This window comes from Bubalus bubalis, chromosome 15 (genome assembly GCF_019923935.1).
Source record: "Bubalus bubalis isolate 160015118507 breed Murrah chromosome 15, NDDB_SH_1, whole genome shotgun sequence".
NCBI lineage: Eukaryota > Metazoa > Chordata > Mammalia > Artiodactyla > Bovidae > Bubalus > Bubalus bubalis.
Genome location: NC_059171.1, coordinates 63,015,948 through 63,036,042, shown reverse-complemented (window position 1 = coordinate 63,036,042; position 20,095 = coordinate 63,015,948). Strand labels below are relative to the sequence as shown.

The window sequence follows — 20,095 nt, the reverse complement described above, 5'->3', positions numbered from 1 at the left end:
TAGAACTGTTCAACTTCAGCTTCTTCAGCATTCCTGGTTGGGGCATAGACTTGGATTACTGTGATATTGAATGGTTTGCCTTGCAAATGAACAGAGATCATTCTGTCGTTTTTGAGATTGCATCCAAGTACTGCATTTCGGACTCTTTTGTTGACCATGATGGCTACTCCATTTCTTCTGAGAGATTCCTGCCCACAGTAGTAGATATAATGGTCATCTGAGTTAAATTCACCCATTCTAGTCCATTTCAGTTCGCTGATTCCTAGAACGTCAACATTCACTCTTGCCATCTCTTGTTTGACCACTTCCAATTTGCCTTGATTCATGGACCTGACATTCCAGGTTCCTATGCAGTATTGCTCTTTACAGCATCGGACCTTGCTTCTATCACCAGTCACATCCACAGCTGGGTATTCTTTTTGCTTTGGTTCCATCCCTTCATTCTTTCTGGAGTTATTTCTCCACTGATCTCCAGTAGCATATTGGACACCTACTGACCAGGGGAGTTTCTCTTTCAGTATCCTATCATTTTGCCTTTTCATACTGTTCATGGGGTTCTCAAGCCAAGAATACTGAAGTGGTTTGCCATTCCCTTCTCCAGTGGACCACATTCTGTCCCCAACCAGACCAATTCACAGACAGAAGGTAGAGGGTGGCTGTCAGGGCCCAGGGAGCCCCGGTTCAGGGGATAGAGCTTCACTTCACGAGGGTGACAGGTTCTGGGACATGCTGGTATGATGGCTGCAGAGCACTGTGAATGTACTTCCTGCTACCTGAAAACTGTTAAGATGGAAACTTCTATAATATGTGCATTTTACCAGTTTTAAAAATGCCGTTTTAGTTGGAAAAAAAAAAACTATATATCTCAAAGGCTTCTTAGATTTTGCCTTTATTGTCAACAGTGTTAATAGATAATAATGTTGTTTACGTTATTAAAAGCTTGTGGCCTTAACAATTAATATTACACATTTTTATTTTTTCAACATTTAATAGCATGTACTATTTTAAATGCTTAGGATCCAGCAGTTAATCTCAGAGTTGAGAATGAGGGCCTTGGCATCACCGAGAAGGAGACTCAAAGCTTCCCTGCTGTCTTCTGGCCCCTCGCATGGATCGCAGCAGAATGTGGTGCACAGGGCGGGGTCTGCAGCCAACACCAGGACTCTGGGTCCAAATCAAGAACAAAAGCGGCAAGTAAATGGGGACACGCTGGTGAAAAGTCGCTCTCCCCTTCTCCTGGCAGTGGCTGTTTGTGTAGGTGACCGGACAGAGCTGGGTGACTGACCAGGGCCAGCTGAGGTTGAGAGGCGGCCACTGGATGCCAGGGGTCCCCTGGAAGCTGGGGGCTGATGGGCCCACTGCTCCTGTCTGCCCACTTCTGCCCCTTCTCCTTCCACACAGCTCCCTGAGGGATGGGCACCAAAGTGCTAGCCCAGTCGAGGCCTGGAGACCCCATGAGGGAGTAACCAGCATTCACACAGTCTGATGTGCACTGACACAACCTCAGAGAAGAACCCTGCATAAACAGAGTCATGTTGGTGCCTGGCGTGTTCAGCTCGGCTTCCGTCACTCAGCACAGTGGCCTCGAGATCCACCCAGGCTGCAGTGGCACCAGCAGCTCACTGCTTTTACTGCTGAGCACTGTCCATGGTGTGGATGTGACACAGCTTGTTTACCATTCACCTCTGAGGGACATGGGGGTTCTTTCCAGCTTGGGGCTATTAAAAACACTTGGCACAGAATTTTATGGGAATGCTGATGTTCTTTTCTCCAGATAAATGCCCAGGGGTGCAGCTGCTTGGCTAAGCATGTTCAGGTTTTAAAGGGACTGCCAACTCTGTTCCTGCAGGGGACCACACCACCCTACCGCCCTACCAGCAACATATGAGAGACCGTTTCTTCATATCCTCACTAGCATCCAAGGCTGCCACTGTTTCTCATTTCAGTTGTTCTGACAGGAGTGTGGTAATATTCACCTCAGTCATGCTGTGCTTCTACCTAAGGACAGTGATGTCAAACATCTTCCCGGGCATTTATCTGCCATACGATGTCCTCTTTGGAAATGTCTCTTCATGTCCTTGGCCCATTTTCTAACTGGACTGAGTATGTGTATGTTTGCTGCTGAGTCTTGAGATTTCATTATATAGTCTAAGATATAAGATTTACAAATATTTTCCCATGGTCTGTAGCTTATCTTTTCATTTTCTTAATACAATCTTTTGCAGAGCAAAAGATTTTCATTTTGATAAAGTCCAACTTACTGATCTTTTTCCTTTCGTGGATCACACTTTTGGTGTCTATCTCAGAACTCTTAGTAGGTCCCAATGGTTTTCTACTAAAAACTTTATAGTTTTATGTGTTATATTTAAACCTAAAATATTTTGTGAGGTATGAGATTGAGGTTGAGATCAATTTTTTGCCCATCCATGGGCAGTGAGCTGAGACCATCTGTCCTCCACTTGAGTGGCTTTATTTGCACTTGGTCAGGAGTCACGTGGCCTTAATCCCACAGCCCTTCCTAGGTTCTCTCCACTGACTAGTCATGCCTCCACCAGTGCAGCAGTTTCTTGTAGCCATTTAATAAGTTCTGAAGTTGGGTGCCATTCCTCCCACTCTATCCCTTTTCAAAGTGGTTTTATGTATTCTGGTTCCTCTGCATTTCCCAATAAAGTTTGGAATAGGCCTAGACATATCTACACATTTTTTTGTTGGAACTTTAATGGGCATTGTGTCAAGCTGACCCACTCTTCTGGGGAGAAGTAGCATCTTCACGATGTTGAGTCTTCCAATCCATGATGTGGCACACGTTTATTTAGATGTCAACTGATTCCTTTAATCAGTGTTTTGGAGTTTGCAGCATACAACTCCTGACATATTTCATTAGGGTTACGCCTAAATACTCCTTTTTCAGCAACTGAAAATATTGTATTTTAAATTTTGGTTTCAAAGGGTTCACTGGAAATGTGACTGACTTCTGAATGTTAATCTTGTATGCTGGGACTCTGCTAAACTGACTTACTCATTTTAGGAACCTTTTTGTCTTTTACATATTCCTTGGGATTTCTGACATAGACCATCATGTCATCTCATAGTTTTATTTCTTCCTTTCTGATTCTTTTGTTTTGCCTTGCCTCACTGTGCTAGTCAGTCTGTTTAGTACTTTTAAAGCACTCTATCAGAATCTAACATTTAACTTGCACTTATATATATATATAAATCTATCTATATATATAATCTAATGTTTAACTTCCACTTTTAAACACTCTAATATGAAAAAACCCTGAGAGGACATCAAGGACAGAGAACATGACCAGGAGCACATGGAGAGTGGTGGGGTGTGATGTCAGCAACGGGACACTCACAAAGCTGGATGAAGGGCAAAGTCACTACCCTATTCCCTCAACCGCAGACAAGTTCTCTCATTCCTTTCCACTTTCTCCCTGCCCCCACTACATAATGAAACTACTCAAAGAAAGGCTGGGCAAGGACAACAAAAAGTACAAACCCAGGCAAACTTGTGGAAGAAAAGCACACACGCCCCTTGCCATTCTGTGCCTGTCTGTCTGAAGCTAAACCCCTAGTTTTACCAACTGGACTGGCCATCTTGGTGAGTAAAAAGAGTGGTACAATACTACTGATTGCTATATCCATGTAACAGAGCATCAGGCCGCCATGAAAAGGGCTGAAGCACTGACACATGATACAACACGGATGGACCTCACTATCCACGGTTCCTCACTATCCACGGTTCCTCACTATAACTCACAGGCACAGACAGCAGATGAACAGCTGCCAGGGGCTGCTGACAGTGGTGGGGGCTAGGGGAGGGAGCGGCTGCTCATGGGGATGTGCCTCTTTGGGAGAGATTCCTGAATTAGAAATCAACTGTATTAGAAATCAGCTGTTCCTTAATTAGACAGTGATGGCATCAAGTCGGGTACTCTGACTTCAGAGACCATGCTCTGCTAAGAACACCCCACAAACACCCGACAAGTGTGGGGATTACTAAACACGTTGCAAGGTTAATTCCATGCATTTTGGGATGATATTTTCAAATTGTAGATAGAGATACTGAAAAAATTAAGTGCTCAGAGGGTAAACTGACAAGGTTAAACAAAGCCACAAACAGATGCTCTAGACATGACAGTGGAGCTGTAAGACAGAGGAGCTGGTTTCCTCAGAAGCTAGTAAAAGGAAGAGAAACTCAGCAAAGCTGGGAAAGAATCAGGGGACACGATCTCAAAACAGAGGTGGAGATGTGGCAATAGAACAGAACTTATGGTAACCATGGTAACTGGTCACACAGCGGTGACCATTTCATGATGTACAAAAATATCAAATCACTATGTTGTACACTTGAAACTAATATAATGTGGCAACAGAATAGAACTTATGGTAACCATGGTAACTGGTCACACAGCGGTGACCATTTCATGATGTACAAAAATATCAAATCACTATGTTGTACACTTGAAACTAATATAATGTGGCAACAGAACAGAACTTATGGTAACCATGGTAACTGGTCACACAGCGGTGACCATTTCATGATGTACAAAAATATCAAATCACTATGTTGTACACTTGAAACTAATATAATGTGGCAACAGAACAGAACTTATGGTAACCATGGTAACTGGTCACACAGCGGTGACCATTTCATGATGTACAAAAATATCAAATCACTATGTTGTACACTGAAACTAATATAATGTGGCAACAGAACAGAACTTATGGTAACCATGGTAACTGGTCACACAGCGGTGACCATTTCATGATGTACAAAAATATCAAATCACTATGTTGTACATTTGAAACTAATATAATGTAGCAACAGAACAGAACTTATGGTAACCATGGTAACTGGTCACACAGTGGTGACCATTTCATGATGTACAAAAATATCAAATCACTATGTTGTACACTTGAAACTAATATAATATTGTATGTTAATTATAACCCAGTAAAATTTTTTACGTTAAAAAAAAAGAAAAATAAATGCATACACATCTGAAATTAAGCCTTTTTTACTATTTATTTGCACCATCACTTAAATTTATTATATAACCATGTAAGATAAATTTATAATTTTGGAATACCTCACATTTTGCAGGATATCTGCTAGTTATATTTTTTAAATGTCCTTCCTAATCTTAATTCTTTCTTCAAGATCTAGGATATAAAAATATTAACTAGAGCTTCCCTGGTGGTCCAGTGGTTAAGAATCCACCTTGCTAAATCTCTTCCAACTCATTTGTTATAGTTTTAATTCTTTATAAAGGCTACATGATATTCCATGATGTGGTGTATCAAAATTAATTCAGTATTTTCTTTGTTGATAAGCGTTCATTAAAAAAAAAGTATTGATAACGTTGGTGGCATTTACAAAGGAACAGAGTGAAATTTACATGCTCACTTTTATATTTTTAAGTTGGAATTGTAGCATTCAAACTGGTGAACAAATGCTGAACATGAGTTTATTTTCATAAACAAAGCTGTAATTACTGATTAAAAAAAAAAAAAGAATCCACATTGCAATGCAGGGGACACAGATTCCAGCCCTGGTCCGGGAGGACCCCACAGGTCACGGAGCAACTAAGCCCATGTGCACAGCTGCGCCCGTGCGCTCTAGCGCCCACTTGTCACAACAAGAGAAGTCACGGGAATGAGGCGTTTGAGCGCCACAATGACGAGTAGTCCCCACTCGCTGAGACTAGGGAAGGCCCCACACAGCAACAAAGGCCTAGGACAGCCAAACACTAAGTAAATAACTAACTAACACAACTTTGGTGATTGAAGTGAAGTCCGATGCTATAAAGAGCAATATTGCATAGGAACCTGGAATGTTAGGTCCATGAATCAAGGCAAATTGGAAGTGGTCAAACAGAAGACGACAAGAGTGAACGCTGACATTTTGGGAATCAGTGAACTAAAACAGACTGGAATGGGTGAATTTAACTCAGATGACCACTGTATCTACTACTGTGGGCAAGAATTTCTTAGAAGAAATGGAGTAGCCATCATAGTAAACAAAAGAGTCCAAAATGCAGTACTTGGATGCAGTCTCAAAAATGACAGAATGATCTCTGTTTGTCTCCAAGGCAAACCATCCAATATCAGAGTAATCCAAGTCTATGCCCTGACCAGTAATGCTAAAGAAGCTGAACAGTTCTATGAAGACCTACAAGACCTTCTAGAACTAACACCCAAAAATGATGTCCTTTTCATTATAGGAGACTGGAATGCCAAAGTAGGAAGTCGAGAGATATCTGGAGTAACAGGCAAATTTCAGCTTGGAGTACAAAATGAAGCAGGACAAAGGCTAAAAGAGTTTTGCCAAGAGAATGCACTGGTCATAGCAAACACCCTCTTCCAACAACATAAGAGAAGACTCTACACATGGACATCACAGATGGTCAACACCAAAATCAGATTGGTTATATTCTTTGCAGCCAAAGATGAAGAAGCTCTATACAGTCAGCAAAAACAAGACCCGGAGCTGACAGTGGCTCAGATCATGAACTCCTTATTGCCAAATTCAGACTGAAATTGAAGAAAGTAGGGAAAACCACTAGACCATTTAGGTATGACCTAAATCAAATCCCTTACGATTATATAGTGGAAGTGAGAAATAGATTTAAGGGACTAGATCTGATAGACTGAGTGCCTGAAGAACTATGGACGCAGGTTTGTGACACTGTATAGGAGGCAGTGATCAAGACCATCCCCAAGAAAAAGAAATGCAAAAAGGCAAAATGGTTGTCTGAGGAAACCTTAAAAATAGCTGAGAAAAGAAGAGAAGTGAAAGGCAAAGGAGAAAAGGAAAGATATACCCATTTGAATGCAGAGTTCCAAAGAATAGCAAGGAGAGATAAGAAAGCCTGTGAAAGTGCTGGAGTCAATATGCCAGCAAATTAGGAAAACTCAGCAGTGGCCACAGGACTGAAAAGGTCAGTTTTCATTCCAATCCCAAAGAAAGGCAATGCCAAAGAACGTTCAAAGTACCACACAATTGCACTCATCTCACACGCTAGCAAAGTAATGCTCAAAATTCTCCAAGTCAGGCTTCAACAGTACGTGAACCTCCAGATGTTCAAGCTGGATTTAGAAAAGGCAGAAGAACCAGAGATCAAATTGCCAACATCCACTGGATCATCAAAAATCAAGAGAGTTCCAGAAAAACATCTACTTCTGCTTTATTGACTATACCAAAGTCTTTGAGCATGTGGATCACAACAAACTGTGGAAAATTCTTCAAGAGATGGGAATACCAGACCACCTAACCTGCCTCCTGAGAAATCTCTATGCAGGTCAAAAACAACAGTCAGAACAGGACATGGAACAATGGACTGGTTCCAAATTGGGAAGGAGTATGTCAAGGCTGTACATTGTCACCCTACTTATTTAACTTATATACAGAGTACATCATGAAAAATGCCCGGCTGAATGAAGCACAAGCTAGAATCAAGATTGCTGGGAGAAGTATCAGTAACCTCAGATATGCAGATTATACTACCCTTATGGCAGAAAGGGAAGAAGAACTAAAGAGCCCCTTGATGAAAGTGAAAGAGGAGAGTGAAAAAGTTGGCTTAAAACTCAACATTCAGAAAACGAAGATCATGGCATCCAGTCCCATCACTTCATGGCAAGTAGACGGGGAAACAATGGAAACGGTGACAGACTTTATTTTGGGGGGCTCCAAAATCACTGCAGATGGTGACTGCAGCCATGAAATTAAAAGACGCTTGTTCCCTGGAAGAAAAGTTATGACCAACCTACACAGCAATATTTTTTTTTTTTTTTACACAGCAATATTAAAAAGCAGACATTAGTTTGCCAACAAAGGTCTGTATAGTCAAACCTCTGGTTTTTCCAGTAGTCATGTATGGGTATGGGAGTTGGACTACAAAGAAAACTGAGGACAGAAAAATTGATACTTTGAACTGTGGTGTTGGAGAAGACTCTTGAGAGTCCCTTGAACTGCAAGGAGACCAAACCAGTCTATCCTAAAAGAAATCAATCCTGAATATTCATTGGAAGGACTGATGCTGAAGCTGAAACTCCAATACTTTGGCCACCTGATGGGAAGAACTGACTCACTGGGAAAGACCCTGATGCTGGGAAAGATTGCAGGCAGGAGGAGAAGGGTAAGACAGAGGATGAGATGGTTGGATGGCATCACCGACTCAGAGGACATGAGTTTGAGTAAGCTCCAGGAGTTGGTGATGGGCAGGGAAGCCTGGTGTGCTGCAATCCATGGGATCACAAAGAGTCGGTCACGACTGAGCAAATGAAGGGAACTGAACTGAGCACAACTTCGTATAAAACAAGTACTTTGTGCATTTCTGTTCTACCTGGGCAGGAACTGCCACACACACACACACACTCAGAGAGGGGAAGTAAGGAATTCTTGCTGCAAGCTGCTGCTGTCCAGAACTGCAGACAGTTCTCAGGCTGGTCTCAGGGCCCAGGAGGTCTTTATCACTTCAACAGTGTCATGTGACCTGCTTACCAGTGTGGAGGCAGGAACACTCACACTCCACACAAAATCTGTCAGCCCAGATTTTCTGATAGATACATACACTTTTTATCCAACATTACAGGTGCGCTCTCATATTTGAAACAAGCTAGCCTCTTCACAATCTAGTCCATCACCACAAATTCACATACCACGTAGCTGCCCTGCACAGACTCCCCGGAAGACCCTCTGCTCTCCTGTGGGGATGGTCTACGTGGGCACAAGCAACAAATCAACACAACCCTCTGCCAAGTGACTGGGCTCTGAGGCAAACATAAAATGGTAAAACTACAAAGAAGACAGCGGAGGAAATCAGGGCTGCAGAGGTCTTGGGGCGTGGCGTGGCGCCCGGACACCCAGCACGTTTTGTCCTTTGAATTTGGTGGTGGCATCCTGGGTAGCCCTACAGTTGTTCACTCTACTCTGCACTGAGGAACGGCTCTCGTGTACGTCACGTTTCCCCATAAACAAGCCTAAGTGAAAAGATCAGTAAAGGAGACACAGGGCGCACACATGTGTCTGTTACTAGCGGTGGCAGAAACTGGAAAGGACACCATTGGAAACAACAAAGAGAAAAGCAACCATTCTTCTTTGTTTATAGACAAGTTTGCATTGGTGGAGAAAGACGTGGAGTAAATGCCCAGCGGAAAGGAGATGTTTAAATCTCCTTTTCTCCATGTATTAACCACCAGTGACGGCGGCTGCTGTACTGTGAGCTCCCACAGATAATCCTGGAGGCCTGGTCTGATGCTTCTCCAACATGTGGTCCAGCCCCAGGGCACCCTTGGGACCACTCTCTCCACTGTCAGTGATTCCAGGCGGAGGATCAAAGTCTTTGGTTTAAAAAGAATAGTAATGAAAATAACTATACTATAATGAAAAATAGTAACGAAAATGTCCAGTTCTTAAACGTCATATTTTCATTAAAAATGTTGAACTAAACCTGAGGCATTCAGTGCAATTATTTAGTATGGATCTGATGTTCCTCCTGTCATTCAAGATAATTCCAGCAGAGATGGCTCACTGCTGCTGTTTAACAGAAACAGTGGAAAACACCAAGAATCTAAATTTACATCACTCCTGACAAGAAATGGTCAGACTTCTGATCTGAGGGCCAGGGATTACAACTATAAAGCAAATGAGAAATTTAACAGAAGTGAATTCCCCTGGAACTGGAAGTAACTACATGTAGGCCAGAGCACCAGAGATGCAGCCGCTGGCCTCTGGAGGACCAGGCTCCAGGCCCACCCTTGACCTGCAGCCAAGTTATTACTTGTCTCAGGAGCTTCCGGGTCTTTACTTAAAAACACAGTAACATGACCTAATTTGCCAGCAGGCTGGAGAGTTGAAGGGAAAGAAAGAAGGACCACGGTGGCAGTGACACTTCTTCTCTTTCCACTTCCACGTCCTATATGAACAGACAGGCATTTTACTGCAGACAAAAAGATTTAAGTGGCTTCTACCTAAAATTATCATATGTAAGATTCTCCAAATTTGAGAAGGCACTTAATAAAAGCAAAATCAAGCATTTGTGTTTCATATTTGAGATGAAAAGGAACATCCCACCAAGCTTCTGAATCACATGGCCCAGTGCCCCACGATAAGGCCTGCTGCCCCAGTCTATTATGCTGAGAGAGGAAGAGGAAAAACCATATACATATATTTTTAATACTTAGCTTTGTTTATTTATTTGGCTGTGCCAAATCTTAGCTGCAGCATGCAGGACCTAGTTCCCTGACCAGAGATGGAATCCAGGCCCCTTGCCTTAGGAGTCTTAACCACTGGACCACCAGGGAAGTCTCAAGAAAGAGCCGTGTTGATATGTGAAATGTCCAGAACAAAAGTCAGTCCTCAGTGATCACTTCCCAATTACGCAGCCTTAGGAGCTGGGTAGGGGCCATGGTGGCCCAACCCACCACCTCCCAGTTCTAAACAGAAGAGCTCTATGCAGATTTGTTATTAACACAGAGCTTGCTGTTTGGACTTCTATTTTTTAAAAGTTTGAAAGCTTTAAAACTGCTGGTCCCCTACAGGTAGATCATTTTGATTTTTGTGAGATGAGTGTGGGGAGAAGGGGAGTATTGAGATTTGTAAGAGAAGGAATGAATGAAAAAGCAAAAAAATCCTGTCCACTGGCTAAATTCTAGACTTACTGTGCTGCAGGTAAATTCACTGGATAAATTACTAACCAGAGTCAGGCAGCAGATGTTTTTATGTTCCCGTATCAGCTGATCTTCCTTCTGGTCTCTTGGATTCCTGCTTTAGCTAAAATCTCTCTGTACTTTTAACTCCACTGGCTTCATTACCCCTTCTTGCCCACTGTTATAATTAACAAGGCCAACTTGATTTCTGTTCTATCTTGGAAAAAAATAAAAACACTTCCAACCTCTAGTTATCATTCTTCTAAATTACTCATCGTACTCTTCCCATTTTGTTTGTAAAAAACAAGAAAAGAAAGAGTTAGACTAATGCTGACCAGAGCTCTACTTTTTAGTTAAATGGAAAAGATAAAAAAGTGGGAGGAGCAAGGGTAGAACCACTACTATGGTGTTTTCAGGTGCGCAGAACCACTTCTGTGTGTGAACTCACAAAATCACAACCACCTGGGAAGGCAAGTGCTACCTGTCCTGCCTGATGCCTGAGGGGTCAGCCCCCAGCGTGCTGACCGACACCTGAGATGAGACTCACAGATGGTGGTGCGGAGCCCTGCTCTCCCCTCCACTGCCTCTACTCAGTGACCAGCGTCACTCCTGAAGCTTGGATTTTGCTAAGCAAGCCCCTTGCACCAGTCAGGCTGACACTGCCAAAATCACCCCAGTAAACTGGGTTCGACTTAGGAAGAGGGGTGGGTGTCTGAGCCACTTCAGAGATTGCTACTAACAATTCCTTTATGTTTTCAAATGGCCAAGAACTACTGTGACAGTCTGCTGTGGTTCAGACCTCATCATTTTAGTCAGGTTTTCACTGCACGCTGTATTAATTGCTACAGAGGACATGAGGATAAGTAACACTTGGCTCCAGCAAGACAGTCTATTTTTGGTCAAGAGATAACAGGAATGAACTTATGGGTGGGGACGTGCCCTCCCATGGGTGTCTGCCATGAACTGGATGAACCTCACAAGCCACACCCTGAAAGCCTCTGGGTAAAGCCCCACCCGCTCCAGCAAAAACCTCCTTGGACTGTCAGCGCAGCCCCGCTGGCAGGTCAGCTTCCTGCCGACTGGACTGACGTCAGCCCTGCGTCCACACTCAGCCGCCGTGTTCATGAACCACTGACAGGGACAGACATGCAGAGGACCCTCAGGGCAGAACTTCTGTATCTAACTGCCGACAGGGTGAATTTCTTTTTATTGGATGGTTTTCTGAAGCACTACTAGGGCAGTAATCCTGACAGTGGTTAATGCTTGGCCTACACAGTTCAAACGCCTCTTTCAGGTGGTTTGTGGTTCTCTCTCCTCCTCTTCCTGTGATCAACCTGGTGGGCGTATGAGCCTCTCTGTAATCTGCCGGTTTTCCCCTTTGTCAATGTCTCCATCACTGGTTACACAGAGAGATATACAAGAGTTTTCTCTTCTTAAGGGTTGTCCATTGAATGATAAAGGTAAGGAATGGTTGAGAAGTGCCCAGTTTACTAAAGAAATTTGTCCTAGTTTCCCAAAAATAATCTTTACAGTTCAAGTTCAATACTCGACATTTCCTCCTGAGCCTAACTCAGGAGCCCTAACTCCCTAATCAGGTCTTTCTGAGTCATGTGAAATTATGCCTAGACATTCCATTTAGAAACTATTCTTCTCCAACTGGACTTATGAAACATTTGTAGCTGTTTTCATAATGCAGTGTACTTTTGGGGCAATGAATTCATTTATGTCCCTTTAAAAGACTGAGGTGAAATTCACATGACACAGGATTAACTGTGTCACACAGCACAGTTCACTGGCAGTGAGCACATTCACAATGTCGTCCAGTCCTGGAATACTGTCACCGTCCCAGCAAGACACGGTGCCCGCCAGCAGTCACCCCCTGCTCTCCTCCCGCCTGGCGAGTACCAACCTGCACTCTGTCGCCATGGGTTTGCCTTCTCTGTTTCATGTAAGCGGGACCCCACAGCGTGCATGCAGCCTTCTGCGTGGACTCCCTTCACTCAGCATCGTGTTCTACATGGGTCAGTGCTTTGTGCCTTTTGGCCAGTTTTTTGAGCATCCTTGGTTTTAGGATTTAGTACATTCTCTTTCAGTGACACTTTATTCTCCTGCCATTAACTGGGTGGTGAACCCACCAGGAACAATTTTTCAAAATGATGAAAGATTTCTTGAGTATGTCTCTTGAAAGAGGATTCCAGCCACAGCAATGAGCAAACCCCAAGGAAAGTGTGTCTCTTTAAGAGGCAGCCGTTTGAAGAGGGGAATCAAAGGAGGAAGTCATTGAGGCTTCTGTTCCCAGGAGAACGCTCACCAGACTCGCTTTCTGCTGAAACAGCATCTGAGATGGTGCCTCAGCAACGGCCCCCAAGCCCCGTCCACTCGTGCTGGACGGTTCCTAAAAGCTTCCTGTGCTGCCCCTCCATGCACCTGGCCACACAAGGGCCTCCAGGAGACCGACACCCCAGGGCCCAGAGTCACGGCAGAGCCTGACCTGGGCTAGCCACCCTCACCTGTTCCAGGCCCTCCTCCATAAACTGGGATCCCATCCCTGACAAAGTGCTTTCCCATCACCCTCAAGCACGTCCCCCTGGACACAGTGGGGAGGACCCAGGGTCCCAGCCCAGGGCACACAGAGGATGTGTTTCCCATCTGCACTTGGTCTTTGGACAACTCAGTCTCCATTCTTCCCTCTAAAACTGTGCACCAGTGATTACTGCCAAGAAAGCACAAGTTCAAATCTTGTTGAGGAAAATCTAAGATGAATCCAAGCAAACAACTAATGTCCATTCCACAAACACTTATTATGAGCCTCTCAGGTGCCAGGGATTGAACCGTGCACAGGAAATACAATGGTGAGTGAGAAACAGAGCCTGCACTCACAGAGCCTGGCAATGGGCAGGCCAGCGCGGACAGTGGCCACGAGGTATGCTAATCCACAAAGGTCTACACCATGCAGAGGGGAGTGACTGGGTTGAGAATCAGTCTGTATGTCAGTAAGCCACTGGGACTGTGGGTTGGGCAGCCTGTACCTGGCACAGGCCAGCTAGGGGAGCCATTCCAGGGCTCCTCAGACAGGTGTTGATAATTGCATATTATCACTAAGATGTCGCTCAAATTTACATTAGAATACACCCCTCTGGTGGGACACAGGTCATGAGAAACCCACATAGCCCTGAACACTGGGCCAAGGGAGCTGCTGCAGGAGACAGAGGGCCTTAGAGAGCCCAGATATGAGGGCAGGAAGGACTGGTACCTGGGACAAAGGGTGACTGCTCTGGACAGGAAGTGCTGTGGGCTGGGGGTGGGATGGGGGCTTCTGACCTCCTGGCCGTGGGTTAGTTTGTGAGCAAGCTAACTAAGCTTGGTTTTGAACTTAGAGATTATTGGTACTTAAATCTGTTACCTTTAAAACAAAAGCTGGCATGTAAACACTATTAATTGGACCATTCTCTGAAATACACCCCCCTCAGCATCCCTAACCCCTCACTCTATCCTCAAAGCTTACCAGTCTCCGCCCCAGGCAGGGGAGTGGATATCTCAACCAGGGGGGTGGGTCCTCCCGCCCTCACCTGAGTCCTCAGCCCCCCAACTCCTGCAGTTCTCTCCAGGGTCCCCAGATCTGAACCTGCCCTCCGAGCCCCACAAAATGGCTGCTGTGTCTGGCACTCGCTGGCGGGTGTGTTTCAGGACCTCCTCCTGGCTCTCCTGCTGGTCTGTGAGCTCGGGCAGGAAAGGGCTAATCTACCCTCCTGGCATCAGTCCTGGCTCCCTGGAGAATCTCCCCACTCCCACCCTGGAGCGACCGGAAGTTACAAATCCACGGTGCCAGGTCCCTCCTTCTGCCCCTAGCGGCTGCAGAGATCCCCAGGTCTGTACCGCTGCCCCAGTCTCTCCCTCTGTTTCAAATATATTAAAAACACAAGACCAGAATCAGCTCTACTCCATTTTCAATTTTGTTACCTCTTCGTTTCTTCTCTCAAAAACTCCTAGGGGCCCTAATTTTCCCTGGGTCAGTGCAGAATTCCTAGTTAACAGGATTTGAGGCTTCATCTGACTGACTTTTTATTTCAGTACTTTCTGATTTAGGATAAATCCCCCAAATCTAGCAGAGCAGTAACTAGCCAGATGCATAGCACAAACAGGCACTAAATATTTAAAGAGTAAATGAATTATACTTTCTCCTAACCCTACTTTTATGTCTTCACAGATAACATCTTACCAATTTGAGGAGAAATTTTCTATTTGCAAGATCAAGATATCTCAACATTCTCACTCACTGCTTTCAGGAAATCTTCTGAGATCAAATATTTAAGACCTCATCACTTAAAGCAACAACCGCCCCAGTCCTTGGGCAGGTCTAGTCTTCAGTTCAAAGGGAGGCAATTCAAGGTCAAAGACCATGTAAGTTGCTTCCTCATCATGGTCAGCACTCAGGCAGACTCGTCTGTATACAGTGAGGGCTGACTAAACAACAGTCTTCAGTACATTACTCTCAAAGTGCCACTGAAAAAAATCTAAACAAATTAGTACCTTATAAACTAATACTGTACTTTAGACGGGTTAGTAGCTTTGGTTTTAACAAGTTGGGACATAAGTACTAGCAGGATTTTGAATTGAAAGAGGTTCCCCTCCCCTGCAAAAATGTTGCTATTGTGTTTTCTATATTTCTATGGTTAACATATTTCAGAAAAGTTCTATTTTCCCTCAGTATTGATATATCACATAAAAATAAGATCACCTACTAATCAGCAATAAAAAGATAAAGCTCATACCCAGAATTAGGACATCAAAGTAAAGTGAGTTTTCAGCCTATCTGACCTCTACACCATTGCAGAGGCCACCTGGGAGAACAAAGGTCAGGGGACACGCCTGTCCCTGGACAAACAGCCTGAGTCCTGGGGAAGAAGAGAGCAGGGCAGGGGTGGGCTCAGCAGTGCTACTTGAAAGGGTCTTTGCCATTACATCCAGGCTATTTTCCTGACTCTTCTCACTTTAACTGGTCAGTAGGGACACAAAACACCAAAAATGTGTCAGAGAAACAGAAAAGACGGCTGTTTTTGTTCAACCATTCCAAGGGGGGAAGGTGAACAGGGTGGGGTACCCTGTACAGGGGCCCAGCGCCGAGGCCATCAGTCCACCCAAAGCTGCCACTATGACGGTGGACCACCAGGAGCTAAAATTTAAAAGACTCCATGACTTAGCCCAAACAAAAAACTACCTTCAAACTGGCAAAGAAGCAGCTTTCTATATTAGATATTGGAGTTATATAATTACAATTAATCATTTTAGCTTGAATTCTGGGAAGTAAGTCTATTTTGTTAAGGTTTATGAGAAATATATTTTGTTAAGGTTTATGAGTTGCTACGAAACACAATAATTTAGGGGAAAAAAGAGACAATTTTTGTTTACTGGGCCATGGATGGATGACTGGCAGTGGGTGATGTCACTAATAGGCAATTATAACATTCAGCATTCCAAAACTATTAAATAATTTGTTTTGAAGAAATATAGCTTCCAAAAGAACAAAAAGACAATCTATTTGGATGGTTACATGTCAAAGTAAAGTTAAATACATAAGATAAAGAAATTAATTCCAACCTAAAAAGAAGTATCAACTATTTCAACAGCAACCCACCCCATTATTCTTGCCTGGAAAATCCCATGGACAAAGGAGCCTAGGGGGCTATAGTCCATGGGGTGGCAAAGAGTAGGACATGACTCAGCAACTAAATGACATTTAGTCAAATTTTAGTTCAACTTAAAAATGGAGTGGGTTCCAAAAGTTTGTCTGTAAACAAATTATTTAGATTACTCAGTGCATTTCCTACAGAAAAAAATGTGTCCTATGGCAACGCTGTAGACAGCAGTATACCTCCAGTGCAACTCACAAGAACCCGACTGAATGTCAGGCACACAGATGGTTCTGTGGCCTCATGGTAAAGAGCAGGTGCTTCATGGAGCCAGAGCCCCTGGGCCCCAGGCTCTGTCAGTCCCCGGGAGCACGGCCCTGGAGGCGAGTCCCGCCTTCACCAGCAGGAAGTGAGTCCCCAGGAGCAGCCCCTTGGCCTGCAGCACTCCAGGAGATCCTCCAGCTGGAGGGGCTCCATTGAGATGAACGTGACGCAGAGCCCCATGTACCTGGTGTGTGGTGGCGACGGGGGGAACTGTGCTGAGTGCACCTCTAGGAGGTCTACACGGGGCCAGTGGAGTTACTGCCGTCAGGCTAATGTCAGGGCAACACCTCGCTTACCACAATTACACACGGTCTTTCCAGATGCTTGTGATTCTGAAACCAAGGGCTAAATGGGGTTCAACTTCGTAAGGACAAGGTTCATGCGGCCCAGTTGGGCTTTCCAAATATCTGGGCAATGCTGTGCCTAACCTATAAGGCAATTACATTATAATACAGCCACCTTTCCACAAACAGGAGGAAGCATCTGTTACAAGACAAATGTGCATGGATCAACGCAGGGCTCACAGGGGATCTGTCCTTCAGGAAAGCAGGGTCCTGGGTGGAGCCACTGCTCACCTGCCCGGTGCCATGTGAAAGACAGATGAGGCACAGAGCCAGGATGGGGAGAGCGGACTGTGGATGGAGGTCAGGCGGAGGAATGCTCGGCAATGCTCAAAGTTTAGGAAGACCACAGCAGATGGCTGCGGTGCAGACCACCGGCTTCCAACCTGCTCCAAGTCGGACCGCATGTGCGCATGATGGGCTTGCCCTCCCTCAGACAGTGTGACAAGCTCAGACGTTACTCCAGCAAAACACCGACATCAAGACCTATGATGACATGCTGTTTGAGGAAAGAGGCTCCAATGAGAAATCCCCAAATTCACTGTTTACAATTCTCTACATGACTGGATAGTTCCATTAAAAATGTTCTTCTTTCCCCTAATTCAAGACTAAGATGATTACTGGAATAGAACAATGAATCGCTGGGCCGGATCCATGTACCATTCCTACCCAAAACAGCATCGAGGGTGAGGTGCCATGCAACTCGACAGAAAATATGCTTTCTTGCCATGGAAAGCAAAAAACATGGCAAAATAAGAGTTTTGAAATGCCTTTTCACAAAGTTGTATTTTCATTTATATAAACTGACTCATGCAAAGCTACCTTATTAGTATAGATAGTATATAGAAAAAACTTTAGAATTAAAAGACACATATATAGCATTTTTAATCCTAATCTTAATAAAATTGTGAATCACTAAACTTGCAACATTATTTCTGTTGTCACTTATACTGTTTCTCTCAGAAATACTTTATGAGCTTAACCCAACTCCCAGCCTTGTTTTAGAGGCAAACTTTCGGGCCTAGTTTGTCTTTAAAAGTAAAAGTACAGATGCCTCACCTTGCTCTGGTGACCTTCTGCAGAACCTTCATGCCTGACAGCCTGCAGCACTTCCCCTCCAGCTGCCTGTCTTTCAGGATGCCGCCCTCCGAGCGCACCTCACTGAAGAGTCCAAGGGCATCTTGTACAAGAAGGCAGACTCTACGAAAAAGCATCCACATTTGCTCTTTAGGAAACAGGTTTTGATTGGGTACAGAGACCAGAACTTCCTTCTCCTTCAACAGAAATCCACTGTAGGCATCTTCCCAAATAGGTGAACCAGGATAAATGAACAATACTGAACTAAAACATGCACTTCTTAGATTTGTACAAGCAGGTGTGTGGACCACCACCCACAGAAAACAGTAGGAGACAGAATTCTCTTCAGGAAGATAACCACGCCCTAACCCCAGTGTGCTTTACAAGAGCACACTGAGACCACCTTTCAAATCAAGTATTTTACCATTGCTAGACACAGAGTAGCCCCTTTCCCTTGTTTACCCTGTCTGCCATAACAGAAACATTTATGTTTCGTATGGATGCTCAACACTGAGCCACGGTCTCTCATGATCCTGTCCTGTTTGGAGCAGCCTGCCGAGTGAAGGCAGGGATGAAGACAGCACACACTTCCGTGTTACACCTATCCTGTGGTTTTGTCCCAACCATTCTGCAATGCAGAGCCTCTAGGAGGGAAGCCCTTCGGTTTGCCCTGACTTGCTCCTCTGCTCCTAGTCTAACTCAGGCTGAGGCAGGGCCGAGTGACCAGGCTCCATCTGCCAGCTGTGAGAGGGCAGGGCAGGGGATCCTACACCGACTCTCATGCCCTCGGTCGCCTGACCGACCCCTGGAGCATTTCACACTGCTCTGTATTACTGTTAACACATATGAAGTCAAGATGTAGACAAAAACCTCCATGGATCTGCTTTTTTTTTTTTTTTAATTGGAGGCTAATTACTTTACAGTATTGTAGTGGTTTTTGCCATACATAGACATGAATCAGCCATGGGTGTACATGTGTTCCCCATCCTGAACTCCCCTCCCACCTCCCTCCCCATCCCATCCCTCAGGGTCATCCCAGTGCACTGGCCCTGAGCGCCCTGTCACATGCATTGAACCTGGACTGGCAATCTATTTCACATTTATGATGATATACATGTTTCAATGCTTCTCTCAAATCATCCTACCCTCGCCTTCTCCCACAGAGTCCAAAAGGATCTGCTTTTTAAGACTATAATTTTTTTTCTTAATTGGAGGATACTTGCTTTACAATGTTGTGTTTGTTTCTGCCATGCAACAATGGGAATCAGCCGTAAGTGTTTATATATCCCTTCCCTCTGGAGCCTCCCTCCCCACCCCACCCCACCCAACCCCACTAGGTGATCACAGAGCACTGGGTTGATCTCCTCGGGGCACACAGCAACTTCCCACTAGCTATCTACTCTGCATATGGTAATGTACATATTTCAATCCTACCTGAAACTAGAGAGAATTTCTGACTGCTTATGTTGAGAAGGGGGAGGTGGGGAACTGGATCCTACCCTTGCCTTAAACCTGCTCTGACGTTTGCCCATGTCACAGATGACCCAGGAAGGGTGCTCCTGTTTATTCTTCTGCCTGGAGTCTGTCCTGCCTTGGGTGGGGAGGGAGGCACTCAGGGCCCCCTACTACTCTCCTCACCATGTTCACACCCAGCACACACACCCTCCCACCTTGCTCTGCTCTCACAGGCAGCTTTGTCCCCATGGCCCACGGGGACGGGAGCCGGGCGGTCAGCACACTCTCAGTGGGAGCAGGCTGAGGAGCACACAGGAGCCCCAAGCACTACACTTGTTTCCTGCTCCTGACCAGCAATCTCCAAAAACCACTGCAGGTCTGCACAGAAAAGGCCCTCGATCAACTTGTTTTTCCTGAATCAAGAGGTGTTTCCCATAAATTACATCACATTCAGGGAACACAAACGCCTTCGCAGGGAGGCAGTACCCTGGGGGTGACTGCAGTAGCTGGAATGTTCTCACTGTAAGGAGATGGCGGGGAGTGAGCTCTGGGGCTGTGAGCAGGAAGGGCGCTCCGGCTGGCACAGGGACGGCACCAGGAGTCTGTCCT

The 20,095-nt window shown here is 44.9% G+C and overlaps 1 protein-coding gene across 3 annotated transcripts in view; it reads right to left on the bottom strand.

Annotated features, from left to right (window-relative positions):
• SPIDR (scaffold protein involved in DNA repair) overlaps positions 1–20,095 on the bottom strand; it is a 279,388-nt gene that overhangs the window by 24,666 nt on the left and 234,627 nt on the right. For 2 of the 3 annotated variants that reach the window (XM_025265438.3, XM_044928780.2), the window contains exon 11: positions 18,014–18,154. The exons of the other annotated variant lie outside the window; for it this stretch is intronic. In XM_025265438.3, coding sequence (XP_025121223.3) covers positions 18,014–18,154 — 141 coding nt within the window. The remainder of the gene's footprint in view (positions 1–18,013; positions 18,155–20,095) is intronic. 3 annotated transcript variants of the gene reach the window in all.